This window comes from Salmo salar, chromosome 26, assembly GCF_965601325.2.
Source record: "Salmo salar chromosome 26, fSalSal1, whole genome shotgun sequence".
NCBI classification, from domain to species: domain Eukaryota; kingdom Metazoa; phylum Chordata; class Actinopteri; order Salmoniformes; family Salmonidae; genus Salmo; species Salmo salar.
In genome coordinates this window covers 16627818-16641867 of record NC_138316.1, presented here as the reverse complement: position 1 = coordinate 16641867, position 14050 = coordinate 16627818, and the positions used below count along the sequence as shown (strand labels likewise).

General features: G+C 42.6%; 1 protein-coding gene across 1 annotated transcript in view; it reads left to right on the top strand.

The window, feature by feature from the left end:
• Positions 1-14050, top strand: part of igdcc3 (immunoglobulin superfamily, DCC subclass, member 3) — a 112949-nt gene that overhangs the window by 8714 nt on the left and 90185 nt on the right. Inside the window, exon 2 of the mRNA XM_014175440.3 lies at positions 6765-7070. Within this exon, the coding sequence (XP_014030915.2) occupies positions 6765-7070 (306 nt within the window). The remainder of the gene's footprint in view (positions 1-6764; positions 7071-14050) is intronic.

Genomic DNA, 14050 nt, shown 5'->3' with positions numbered 1-14050 from the left:
TAAAACCAAAAACTTTGACTTTTACTCAAGTAGTATTTTACTGGGTGACTTTCCTTCATTAACATGTCAACTTCATAACACACACTGGGGGACATCTATAAGTGGCAAAACAAGCTCTGTGTGCCCTTTCCAAAAATAATTAAATACATGTACGATTGACCCCAAAAAATGATTTGGGTGATTCCATGCAAGGATAGCCCCCAAAAGTGTTTTTGTATCTCAGATTGTTCTGGCAATTCTTACATAGAAACTTAATTGGTAGGAAGGATGTTTGACATGCTTCTTACATTTGTATCACAAACCATTTTTGAGAAAATCATGATGAAAGTGGCCATTTTAGGCCCTTTTTAGACCTGTACATGCCTGTAAGACCCTATGATCTGTGAACCGTACATGATACAGACAACATCTTGTGGTCACTTCTTATAGTTTGCTTTGAAATATAGAGAATGACTAGAATCTGAAAAACACATTTTCACATTAATTTATTCAACATAAAAAATTACCCTTTTCGATTTAGCTTATTTTAGACATATTGTTTGGAGCAATATACTTTTCAAACATTTCAAACATATTTCCAGAGTGGGCTCTGGGACTTTTGAAGATAAGACATATTATAATATGAGAAATTGACATTATAGGTCATTAACCAATCACAGCCCTCCTTTAGGATTGTACATTCAGCAAATCACCAGCAGAGAGAGTTCCCTTTGAATCCATTTTCCCATTCACTGTGTTGGTGGTGCTCATAACTTAAAAATTAGCATAGAGCCCACTCTGGAAATTTGATGTATTGTTCCAAACAATGTCTTAAACTGAACAACATCAAAGAGGGCACTTTTGAGGTGTTAATATTTTTAATGTTGAATAAATGAATGTTTTTAGAATCTAGGCATACTCCATATTTTAGAGCACACTATAAGGTGTGCAAAATTACACCAAGATGTTGCCTGTATCATGGACGAGTTGGCAATGGATGGTAGCCTACAGGGTTGAGTAGACTTGGCATTGAAACTGAGGAAGAGGTGGATGAGAGAGCCTTGCGATTTCACTGAGAAGGTGAAATAAAAGAGTGGAGAAAGTGAGGAGACAAAGATAAGGTCCTGCTTCTGATATCTAAACAGTGTGAGGGATGACTAGATGGGTGGCTCCCGATACAATATTGCTATTTAAACGCTTAACACGTTTACCCTCATAATGTACTGTTATTGTGTGAGATAATTAGAGTTTTTTTTAAAAGTCTATGTTTTTTTGTGCATCTGAAATTGAGACCTGCCTCTTGATTGCATTGTAATGATCTGATCCAGATCTGTGACTGTATGGGTCTGATTAGACAACAACAGCAGTGGCTGCTGAAATTGAAGTGCCTCATGTGACAAGGGACAAATTACCCAGGAGTGCTTTTTACTGAGAAGGAAATTATGGGAGCATTAAGTATGCATTGTTCTGCAGTGTTCAGGATGCTCACTGTCTGTGATTGATTAAACCAAGCTTTTTATGTGTTTTTGCACATAAACGTGATGCAGCTTTGACCGCTTCATTTCTAACCATGTTGATAAGAGCTTGGTTATTATTTAGCCAACTGCAGCAGTTTGGCTGTGAGGCTGTGGATGCCTCCCTCCCTCCAGTCCTTCGTACAGTAGCACGGTGGGTTTAATTGAATACCAGTAGTAAGCCTGAGCGCGAGCCACACTTAGCCACCACTAGTCTCTCTCAGCCTGGCAGGCTTCTGGTCTCCCACGGTGGTAATCCTAAACCCCAGGGTGCCCTTTCCCTTGTTAAAGGGAGCATTAAGAGGAGGGGTCTGCCTGACTGTGTGTGCCTCTTTCTCTGTTTCTTTGACAGTGTGTCTCTGCTCTGACCTCTGGCATCTACAGCTGTGCTGGCCTCTGTTCTCCTGTTCCACGCAGCACTGCACCCAGCAGCACAGCACACAACACACACATGGCCAGCCATCCCTCCCCTCCCCTCCCCTCCTCATCCATAACCCTGACCCCTCTATAGCTTAGCTAGGTGCTCAGTGCTTCTGCTGTGCCCATGTGCTGGTAATGCTGTCCACCTCTCTCTGTTTCTCTCTCTCCCCTCTCTCTCTCTCTTCTTGCCATCTGTTATTATACCTCTCCTCTTCTCCTTTTTTTCCAAAGACAGTGTTGGAACCAGTCATGAATGTTCCATGTGGACATTCATTTTTAATGTCTTGGAGGCAGTCATCAGTGCTCTGTGAGAGTCCACAGACCTCCGAGTCTATCTGATGACATTGATGAGCCAATCAGTCAAAGCTATCATTTGAAAACCTGCAGGACCCTGCTTCTCTCTCCATGCTTTATTCATTTAAAAACCAACAAATTCATTGAATTCATCAGCTTCCTGTTCAGCTTAAAAGGACACACTGCAATGCGTTCATGAATGGCTCATCGCTGTGAAATACTGACATGATAATAACACGGATTCAATTTGTCGATGTTACTACGGGTGACGAAATACTACTTGCATTGAGATTTTATCTGGGTTTCTGATGCTGGATAACATCTATTAATGCCCTGTAACAGTTTTGAAAGCTTGACATGAACATCCCTTCTATATCCAGAGGACAGAAACAGAGCCCTCTGTCTCCTAAGAAAATGTAATATGTAACACTTTTGTATCATCTAATGCTTTATTTGTGTCCAGAAGCTTTTTAGTGTATAATGGGTATTTTAGCTTCCATCATTGTTTTGCCCATGACAGGAAGCGTGACTGATTGCCTCTGTACCGCGTGCTCTTTGTTTGCTGTTCATGTACTGGTAGCTGTGCTGACTGCGCTGGCTTCCTGTGTGTGTGGAACGCTCAGGCTTTGTTGGGGCAGCGGAGCAGAGAGCCCTGTGCAGGCAGCACGGCCAGCGAGGGGTTAAATATTTCACCACCCCCTTGTTTTTCAGAGACGGTAGCACTGATGTCTCTTTGGTCTCGTAGCAGCTTTACCTACCTCACAGAGAGAGCGAGAGGGAAACGGTTAGAAAGGAGAGCATGTCAATGAATTCCTTGTCTGCACCTAAAGGGGAGTATCCCTGGGCTGGAATTTGAGGGATGACGCCCCCCCCCCCCCCCCCTTAGATTCCTGGGTCCAAGGCAGGGACTGTTAGTGCTTAATCCTTCTGCAGCTGAAACCTGATACTGAGAGCACGGAGGTGCAGGAGAGTCCGCTAAGCTTTACTTTTATGACGCCAAGTCAGGTCAGCTTGTTTACATCCTTTATTTATTGTCTCTCTCCTTCTGTTCCCTCTCAGAACCACAGACACTAAAGACCTCGCTCTGGTATCATCGCCAAGCATAACTATTGATATTAATGAATTAATAAGTACCTCGGTAATAAGTCACAGAAGGGAAGTATGTGTGTGGGTGTGTGTGTGTGTGTAATACGAGCTTGCAAGTGTGAATTATTGTGTGCGCCTGTGTGTGTGTGTGTGTGTGTGTGTGTGTGTGTGTGTGTGTGTGTGTGTGTGTGTGTGTGTGTGTGTGTGTGTGTGTGTGTGTGTGTGTGTGTGTGTGTGTGTGTGTGTGTGTGTGTGTGTGTGTGTGTGTGTCTGCTCCGTTCTTGTTGTGTAAGACTTTATCATGACCAGGTAATCATTTAACCCTGCTCTCTGGCTCTGGCTGAGCTGATCAGAGAGAGGTGTGAGAAGAATGACAAGGATAGTTTCCTTATTTACACTGCCCTGTGCTCTCTGTCTCAGACCACACACACTGCACAAACTCACACACAGAGACACTAGATGGAAATATACTAAGCAAAAATAGAAACGCGACATGCAACAATTTCACAGATTTGACTGAGTTACAGTTCATATGAGGAAATCAGTCAATTGAAATAGATTCATTAAGCCCTAATTTATGGATTTCACACGACTGGGAATACAGCTATGCATCTAGATACCTTTAAAAAATGGCCCTCTAATGGGCCTCAGGATCTCAGCTTCTTGATATGCCTCACCTGTCAGGTGGACGGCTCCAACCCACTGGCTCCAGGTCATCTATAAGTCTTTGCTAGGTAAAGCCCCGCCTTATCTCAGCTCACTGGTCACCATAGCAACACCCACCCGTAGCACACGCTCCAGCAGGTATATTTCACTGGTCATCCCCAAAGCCAACACCCCATTTGGCCACCTTTCCTTCCAGTTCTCTGCTGCCAATGACTGGAACGAATTGCAAAAATCACTGAAGCTTCAGACTCATATCTCCCTCACTAACTTTAAACATCGGCTGTCGGAACAGCTTACCGATCACTGCACCCATACACAGCCCATCTGTAAATAGCCCACCCAACTACCTCATCCCCATATTGTTATTTATTTTTGTTGCTCTTTTGCACCCCAGTATCTCTACCTGCACATCATCATCTGCACATCTATCACTCCAGTGTTAATGCTAAATTGTAATTATTTCGCCACTATGGCCTATTTATTGCCTTACCTCCCTAATCTTACTACATTTGCACACACTGTATAAAGATTTTTATATTGTGTTATTTTTTGACTGTACATTTGTTTATACCATGTGCAACTCTGTGTTGTTGTTTTTGTCGCACTGCTTTGCTTTATCTTGACCAGGTCGCAGTTGTAAATGAGAACTTGTTCTCAACTGGCCTACCTGGTTAAATAAAGGTGAAATATAACATTTAAACAGGGATGTAAACAAATTTGTGCACAACATTTTAGAGAAATATGCACTTTGTACATATGGAAAATGTATTTTATTTCAGGAACCAGCTCATGGGACCAACACTTTTCATGTTGCATTGATATTTTTGTTCAGTGTAGATGGACACTAGATGGAGAGTCCTCAATCAGCTCTCTCTCTCTCTCTCTCTCTCTCTCTCTCTCATATGTCACCAGGTCAAGGGAAGAGGAAAGAGTCTTCCAGTTATGTTACTGTAAGGCAAAGATGAAAGGAGTGCAGCAGATAAAAAGATGAAAACACGACAGTCCCCAGTGACCTTGGCCATAATCTTTAGCTTCATTTTCTATCTGCCCTCAAAAGGCAATACTCGTGTCTCTGAAAAGCAGACAATTCGAAACCTTCTCTGTTGCATTCCACTATTGATCTGAGCAAATCTGTATTCAAGCCATTCAAAATGCAGTCGTTTGAGTTACTGACCTAAATTAATGTTTATTACAGCCTCTCTGTGCCAGCGGCCTTCAGGGCCTTAACAGCCTACAAACACCTTCTGAATTACATTTTATCCCTGGCAGAAGAAGCAGATTTCAAAGTGACAATCACATAATCGCTATCACCTTGCTCTTGGTGTTGATGATTGACCCTGCAGGTGATTACAGAGTAAGGAAACATCAAAGTGGCCCAGCAATATGGCTGGGAATTGCCAGGGACCTCACAATACGATATTATCACGATACTTATGTGCCGATACAATATGTATTGCGATTCCCACGATTCTCATGATATCTATTGTGATTAGATACTGTGATTTTATTGCGATTTGATGTTCCAAACATATTGCTCATCATATGTCTGCTGCAGAGGGACAAGAGAGAGCTATGAGAAAACAAGTTTGGATCAGTCATGGAAATAAAAGTGCTGAAAACAAATTGTCTCCCTATTTTAAAAAAATGATGGAGAACTAGCTTTGAAGGACAAATACTGGAGTTTTGGTGCAGGTACAGCCAACTAGCACAAAAATAATATTGCGATATTGTCTAACGATACGATATATCAGCAAAAATAATATCCTGATATGCAGTGGTGTAAAGTACTTAAGTAAAAATACTTTAAAATACTACTAAAGTAATTTATTGGGGGGGTATCTGTACTTTACTATTTAATTTTTGGAAAACTTTTACTTTTACTTCACTACATTCCTGTTGAAAATAATGTACTTTTTATTTCATACATTTTCTCTGACACCCAAAAGTACTTGTTACATTTTGAATGCTTAGCAGGACAGGAAATTGGTACAATTCACACACTTATCAAGAGAACATCCCTGGTCTTCCCTACTGCCTCTGATCTAGCGGACTCACTAAACACATATGCTTCATTTGTAAATGATGTCTGAGTGTTGGAGTGTTCCCCTGGCTAGCTGTAAATAAATCAATTCAATTAAATTGTGCCGCTATACAAGTTACAATTTTACCTTTACTTTTGATACTAAAATATAAACCAGATACTCTACTTTGACTTGAGTAGTATTTCACTGGGTGACTTTCACTTCTACTTAAGTCATTTTCTTTTAAGGTATCTTTACTTTTACACAAGTATGACAATTGAGTACTTTTTCTGTTTCCTCCATCACTAGCCAGCAATGTGTGCTGTTTGATATGATGGCAGAAGGAGACGGTATTGAGTGCATCATGTCTCAAAGGCAGTAGGTAGGCAGATTGTCAGCAGCACATCAAGGTGGTTTATTATGGGACTGGAAGCTGGCAGACAGTAGCATGCACAGTAATCAGACAGTGTACAGTTATTGTGCTTTTTTATTCTATAGCACACATCAATATCTGTCACCATAACTCCATGGTTTCTTTGTGTTTAATGGATTGACCAGTCTGTTCCTTCTACATTCACCTGGCAGTCTATTCTATTGTGCTTGTAGGTGTGGATAGTTCATTTTCACTCTGCTGGAAAGCATGTTCTTGCTAGTGAGTGTGAATGAATTCTCTTGAGACCAAACTCTAACCTAGCTGGCTAAGGCTGTTTGCTCATGAGCACTGTGTGTATTTTCTGTGTAGCTGTGTAGGTGTAACGTGTGTATTTCTCTGCTATTTGTGTAGGTGTGACATCAGGAGCAGAGCTCTCCTTCACCCTGGAGCCCAGTGACATCATCGCGGTGCAGGAGCAGCCCCTCATGCTGCACTGTCAGGTGGACGGTATCCCACCAATCACCACGCAGTGGAGGAGGAACGGCATCCTCCTGGTGGATGACCAATACTACACCATGTTCCACAACGGCACTCTGCTGATTGGACGCTTCCAGAGGACCAAGTCTGACGGCTCAACCGATGAAGGGGATTATGAGTGTGTGGGCCAGAACTCCTTTGGTCTGGTGGTGAGCCGCAGGGCCAGGGTGCAGGCTGCCAGTAAGTGTTCCTTTAATAACCTTGCTACGGGGGTTATCACTGCCATGGTAGTACCATGTTATTACAATGTTATTGACAAGCATAATTAGCAATCCCCAACATATTACCAACATTGGCAATAGGAGAGGTATTTGTTGATTGCTAGCAAGTATGACTTAATGAATACAATTATGCATACAATAACTCAATAATATGTAGGTTTAAGTTTAAATCCTCTTCATGCATTTATTTTCGTCACTATTGTTGGAAGGTGGCGAAATCTGCCGTTGGGTTTGTCAACCCTCGTCTACAGTATGCCTCTCATGTAGCCGACCGCTGCTGGAGGCGTGGCCGTACAGTCAGAGTAACCAGCGGGCTGCTGTATTTACCAAGCTTTAATGTTGGAGCCACGTTATGTTTGGATCAGCCCAGTATGAGCGACTTAGGGAGCGAGGGATGTGATGGTTTTACAAAGAAGCCTTATTTCCAAAGGTGCATTAGCATTTTGGATTTTGCCCTCCCTTCGTGTAATGTTGCACGTCCCTAGTAATATTTCATACTTAATCTGTGCTCTTCTCTGGAATTTACTGTTAGCAAGCCTTCATACTTGGCGTTCACACTGCGTTGTTGTGCCTGCTGTAATCTCAATGTGTTGCTGATGGCCCTCTCGCTGGTTGCTGGTACCAAGATCAATTTTCTGCGCTCCGCTCTAGCCACAAAGCTCTTTTTTGGATTCACTTGAGTTCCACGTCAAGTGCTAAGCATTGGAACCATGGCACAGTGATAACATACTTACAATCTGTCTCTTTGGTGGAGAGAAAATGTGGCTGTTTGGTTCAGTCTCTCAGAGCAGTCTCTATTGAACTCTATCCTTCTCGCTCTCTCTCTTTCTCTCTTTTTTCTCTCCCCGTTCCATTTCTCTCCCCCTCTCTCTCTCTATCACCGTCTCCATGTGTGTATCCCCCCATCAAAAATAGCCATCCCTCTGTCCTCTAGCCCTCTGCTCTGTTTGACCAGACATGTGGCTGTTGTTTGGAGAGAGACATAGAACAGCACTGTGCTGGACACTGCCTCCTCTCTTATTCCTGCCTTGGTGTTTCTCATACTGATACTGTGGCTATGTACACTGCACAGTGTATGTGTAGATTACACTGTAAACACACGGCTATTGCGTTGTCAAGGCTGTGCTTGACTTGACTGGAAACAGAAGAAAACATAGTGGAGATGGTCATTTAAACACATAGACAGTTTTCACGGTGGAGTTATTCCAGTGGAGGCTGCTGGGGGGAGGACGGCTCATGATAATGCCTGGTATGGAGTCAGCGGAGTGGTATCAACCACATGGTAACCATGTTTTTGATGTGTTTGATACCATTCCATTGACTCCATTCCAGCCATTATCATGAGCCGTCCTCCCCTCAGCAGCCTCCGCTGACTTAGTCTCAAAGTGAATGTGTTATGCTATGTGGCGCTTGTTATTTTCAGAAGGTCTTCTTGCTTTGTGAGGCTTCGGGTCGTTGTAACTGAACAGTGAAGTGACCATAGAGCAGAGGATTGGTGGTGTCTTACCAGTAAGGCAGCCACAGTAATTGATGTGGTCTCCAAGCTTGTGCAGCAGCCTTTGTCCTTTAACGGCTAATAGAAGATCCTTTGTATTGAACTCTGTACGTTCATATGTTTGTTAATGATGATGTGGTGTGCTCCAGTGCTCCAGTGCTCCAGTGCTCCAGCGCTCCAGTGCTCCATTGCTGTGCAGTGCTGGAGAACAATAGACAAACCCATGTGTTTCTGTGGAAGAAAGAAAAACGGCATATGTCAGTGACTTACACTGGAGAACAATGGGTAAATTGAATGTGCAGTATTCTTTAAAGAAAACCTTTGTGTTTGCACACACACACACACACAAACACACACACACACACACACACACACACACACACACACACACACACACACACACACACACACACAAACACACACACAAACACACACACACACACACACACACACACACACACACACACACACACACACACACACACACACACACACACACACACACACACACACACTTGCCTACAATATAGTAACTCTAATGCACAGGCATCCACTCACACCAGAGGTCATGGGGAGTAATCAAAGCAACACCTTTGTGATACTGTACAGTTAAGCGTTTCTGAAAGCTCTTCTGTGCTGCGTCGAGTTACACACTGACAGACAAAGGCTGGCAGAGGGCTTAGATTCCTGCCCTGTGTGTAACACAGGCCAGGAAGGAGACAGCTCACTGCTGTGCTGTTGTGTCCATGCGGCCTCGCCGCTCAATGGGACCGAGGTGGCTAAGTGGTCACAGGGAGGGCCTTGTATCTCGCAGGCCACGGGAAAAAGTAATCCCTACGCAGTGGTGCCGCCAGACACAAGAAACCTTTTATAACCTCCTTAGGGAGGCTTTCTCTCAAAAGTCAGCCCATAGTTACCGTTTCAGCACCTCCCCGCTTTTACATGAGAGAAAATCCTGGATTTGGCTATTCCATGAATGATTATTTATGATTTAGTGGTCTGAGAGTGGAGTGGATGTCAAACCGGAGGGGGGGTTGAAATGAAAATCTCTGCTGATAGCACCTGAGGAATATTTTTTATTTATTTGACCTTTATTTAACTAGACAAGTCAGTTAAGAACTAATTCTTATTTACAAAGACGGCCTACCCTGGCCAAACCTGGGCCAATTGTGCACCGCCCTGTGGGACTTCCAATCGCAGCTAGATTTGAACCAGGTATTGATATGCAGTGCCTTACACCGCTGCGTCACTCGAGCATGCCCATAGCAGGTATAATAATGGAATTATTTATTTCAGCAATGTTAGTCCAGTATGCATTATGCATTGCTTTATAATGTAAGTTATCTGTTCCTGTCTGATTAGCTTTGAGTCTATTATCATTTGAAAGAGTTGGCCAACATTTGCATTTTATTCTCTTAATTGTGTGGTTGACCCTGCTGACTTTGTATATAGAATCATTGACCAGAAGGGGAATTTATGAGGAGAACAGAATAAAGACACAGGATGAATTTGAATTTTGGGACCAATTAGAATATTCACTGCTGAGGGGGATGGCTAATATTAGGTCTTGTCTACAGCTGGTATTACAAACAACCTTTCATATCCAGTGATACAATGAATGTGTCACACAATGAATCTACTCATGTATCCACACCTGGCCAGCACATATCTCTCTGATCTCTCTGAATTTGCTCCACAATCTGATTACAGGATGTACTAGGATGTAATGTTATGTGCAGACAGCTTCTTTCTCTCTGTGTCAAGTACAAGCTCATTACCTCGGGAGGTAGGGCTTTTTCCACCCCTGGCTGCTCTTGAACAGATAATGGTGCGCTCTGTTCTCTTCTGGGCTTCCTTCCTTTTTGTTTTTCAGGGTCACTTAAATGGATGACCCCTGCCCTGTGACTTATATTGATTTGCTTAAGGATTACTGATGGTCTGGAGGTCACATTCTGACATTATGGCCTTTGACCCCTAAGGAGGGTGTGTTGAGAAAGGGCCCCATTCTAATGAAGCATGTGATATTTACCTGCTGGGAATAGGGAGGCGCTGTGTCCTGACATGCCTACCATATGATAGTAACCATGTGTGTGTGTGTGTGTGTGTTTTGCGTGCCGATGTTGGACTCAGGCAATTGATGTCTTTGTTGAGTGACAAAAGAAGCTAAGTGCAGGGCCTACTCCTTAATGAATCTTTACTTGGTTATCTGAGCCTGCAGGACAACAGGCTTCAGGACAGGAGGAAGCAATCATTGTGAAAAAGAACAGCTGGGCATTTTCACGGTAACGGAATTACGCTTTGACAAAGTTTAACAAACTATACAACTCTATGCACAAGGACTACTTTTAACAATTTCCACTGAAAAATGTACATAAAAACTAATTTAGTGGAAGAACTGTGCAGATGCAAACTTTGGTAACAGATTTACGGTAAAATCTCCCTCAGTGGTTGTTCCACTGGATATTATAAGGTGAATGCACCAATTTGTAAGTCGCTCTGGATAAGAGCGTCTGCTAAATGACTTAAATGTAAATGTAAATGTTTTTATGCCACGTTTTCTAAAAACTCTGTTAAATATCTGCTCTGAATGAAGATTAAAAGATGTCTGCAGAAAGAATGAGGTGTCAGCTATGATAGGGCACATTGAGTTAAAAAAAATAATATTTTGTTTATTGAACTACAGTAAGTGAAGTGGATTTACACCCGGTAACAGAATTACGATAACGGAATTACATCATGGATCCCTGATCTGTACTACACAGAAATGCATAATTATGGATATGAATGTCATTCTCCTCATGTTTTCACAAGTTTGGAGCACAGTAGAGTACAGTGCAGTATAATAGCAGAGTAGAGTAGGATAGAGTAGAGTTCAGTTGCGTACAGTAGAGATCAGTATAGTAGAGTTCAGTAAAGTACAGTACAGTAAAGTAGAGTATAGTATAGTTCTGTACAGTAGAGTACAGTACAATATACTCTACTCTACTATACTCTACTTTTCTTCACTGTACTGTACTGTACTGTAGTGTAAAGTGTAAAGATATGTGGGTTTTTAGTAAAGGAATTACAAGTCACTGTAAACTTACAGAAGGTATACCTTTTAAGACTTTTTAAGGTAGATGTTTTCTAAGACCCCTTTTCCATCTGTTTACCCAGAAATCAAATACATTACTTATGCCTAATTTTTAAGATGGAAAATTGTTGAAAAATGTATCTATTCCTTTATTTTCCATTAATATAGACTCATAGCTTTCATTTGACATCCAATTTGAAATGCTCCTAAAAACTTCACATGTTGGTGCTAATGGGTCTTTTTCAATGGAAATGCCCAGGAGAGAACGGACAAATGGGCTCCTCAGGAATTCACAGCCCCAACGTCCCATGATGCCATCGTGGCGTGGTCATTGTCTATTGTTGTTTGGGAAAATGGTGGTTAAGGCATGATCCTCTCAGTAAAGGTCTGTAAAGGTCTCTGTGTGCTCCTGGGTGCACTGTCGCAAACATGAAATGCTTCTGGGCTTACAAACCAGAGTCAATGTCCCTTTGATAGCAGCACGTACAGATGCCCTGCTAGATATGGAGTTTGATCTATGAGTCATTACACATCATGAGGGGCTTGAACAATCCACACTGGGTATTGTTATCATGTGAAGCAAAATCCATATTTCCTTCTTCAAACGCAGTGGGCCTAGTTCTTGTTTTTTTTTATATCATCCAGTTGGAGCCTTTGTTAGTTTTGTTTTTTATTCTTCAGTAAACAAATGTGATGGACTGGAGTGATTCACTGCTGGATGGAGCCAATGACCTATATAAACCCTGGATTGCAGATTTTTTTTATTTTACATATTTATGATTAGCTCACATAATATAATTTAAAAGCATGCATTAAGGTGTCCGTAATAGAATAAACATGGCATAAACTAATGTAGACATTCATAAATGAATTTCTATAGCTTCCAATATATTTTTTACGACAGTGGGGGAGTGCCAAAATGGGGGTGCGGTAGCTTCAGTCGTCTAGTGTATATATAAATCTATGGATGAAGCGCAGTAGGAATCAACCCTGGCTCACCCGATGGAGGAGACATGAGAAGAGATGTGGCAAAAGTGAAACAGCTCTGCTCTTCTTTCCTCCCAGGGTGGAGGGACAGGTGAAGGAAGGGAGTATTTCTCACACCTTCCTCCCCCCTCAGAGTTTGAACTACATATTGATTATCTCAGGGTACACCATCGGGGCCTTTCTGTCTGTCCACCTATCTCCAGCCAGTGGAGTGGAGTGGAGGGAAGAAGTGTTGCTGGGAGGTGAAAAAATGCTTTGATGATGTTATCAGCCTCTGAATGTTTCCGTTTCTGTTACATGCCTCTACTTAGCTCTCAGCTGTTCCTGTATTGCACTTTTGGGGGGTTGTCTAAATACTTGGTACAGAGGATTGTGATACAGGAAGAAGTGTGAAAGCGAATTAGCTATAAGGAAGGAAGGAACACAGAGGCAGACAGGAGTGCTGGGTAATGTTCTGTCAGTGCAGCAGGCCTCTCCTAGGGAAGACACTAATAGCCAACCTCCAGCAGGGGCAGTTTAGCATATGAGAGAGGCTTGAACCATTTCAGATCTCTTTTATCCTTTTAGGGCCCACCAATAGAGAAATACATTTGAGACGGGAAGGAAGCTGAGACCTTTTTTCTCTCCGTTAAAGACAGGTGGCATAGATCTGTTGCTCAAGACTTCTAAAGATCAAAGGATATTTTTTGTCTGATGTATTTGTCTGTGTTGGGGCTCATGCTCAATTTGTACTTTAGGGTAATTTGTGTGCATTACAGCCTGGCTCCCTGCACCACGGCACCATGGCAGGCCCAGTAACAGGCAGGCAGGGCTGCCATGCAAATGGTGGCGCGATTAGTGAAGCCTCTTTATAGCCCCCCTCAGATAAAGTGTCCCGCCCGGCCCTCAACCCCATCCACCATAAATTGTTCTTCTTATTTACTTGTCTGCCATGTGTGTGAGCTCTCTGCTGGGAGCTGGTGCAGCATGGGCTCGCTCAATTGGCCAGCCGTCCAGGAAACACTTATTTTTGTAAATGTTATCTCTTTGATGGCTTTGCCTCTCTCCCTCTCCTTCTCCGTCTCTCCCTCCCATTTCTCTTGGAGTTCCTCATTAGCTTAGGCTCAGGAAGCTTTTCATCATTTCAATTAATTACAGCGCTCAGTATAGTAGACTGGCCGGACCAGCGGTTTACTGATTGGTCCACCTTTTATGCCCCTCACGCCTGTCACCAGGCAACTGATCATAAAAGCCCTCGCTTACAAAATAGGATCAATCGAAATGACAGGCTTTTGTCCCCTTTTTTATGCATTAATTGGAAAGAGTTTAAGCTTTGTTAAGTTATAATTTATTTTAATTCTGGGGACCATTCAGGCTCTGAGTCTGTAATTGACCTGGGTAACCC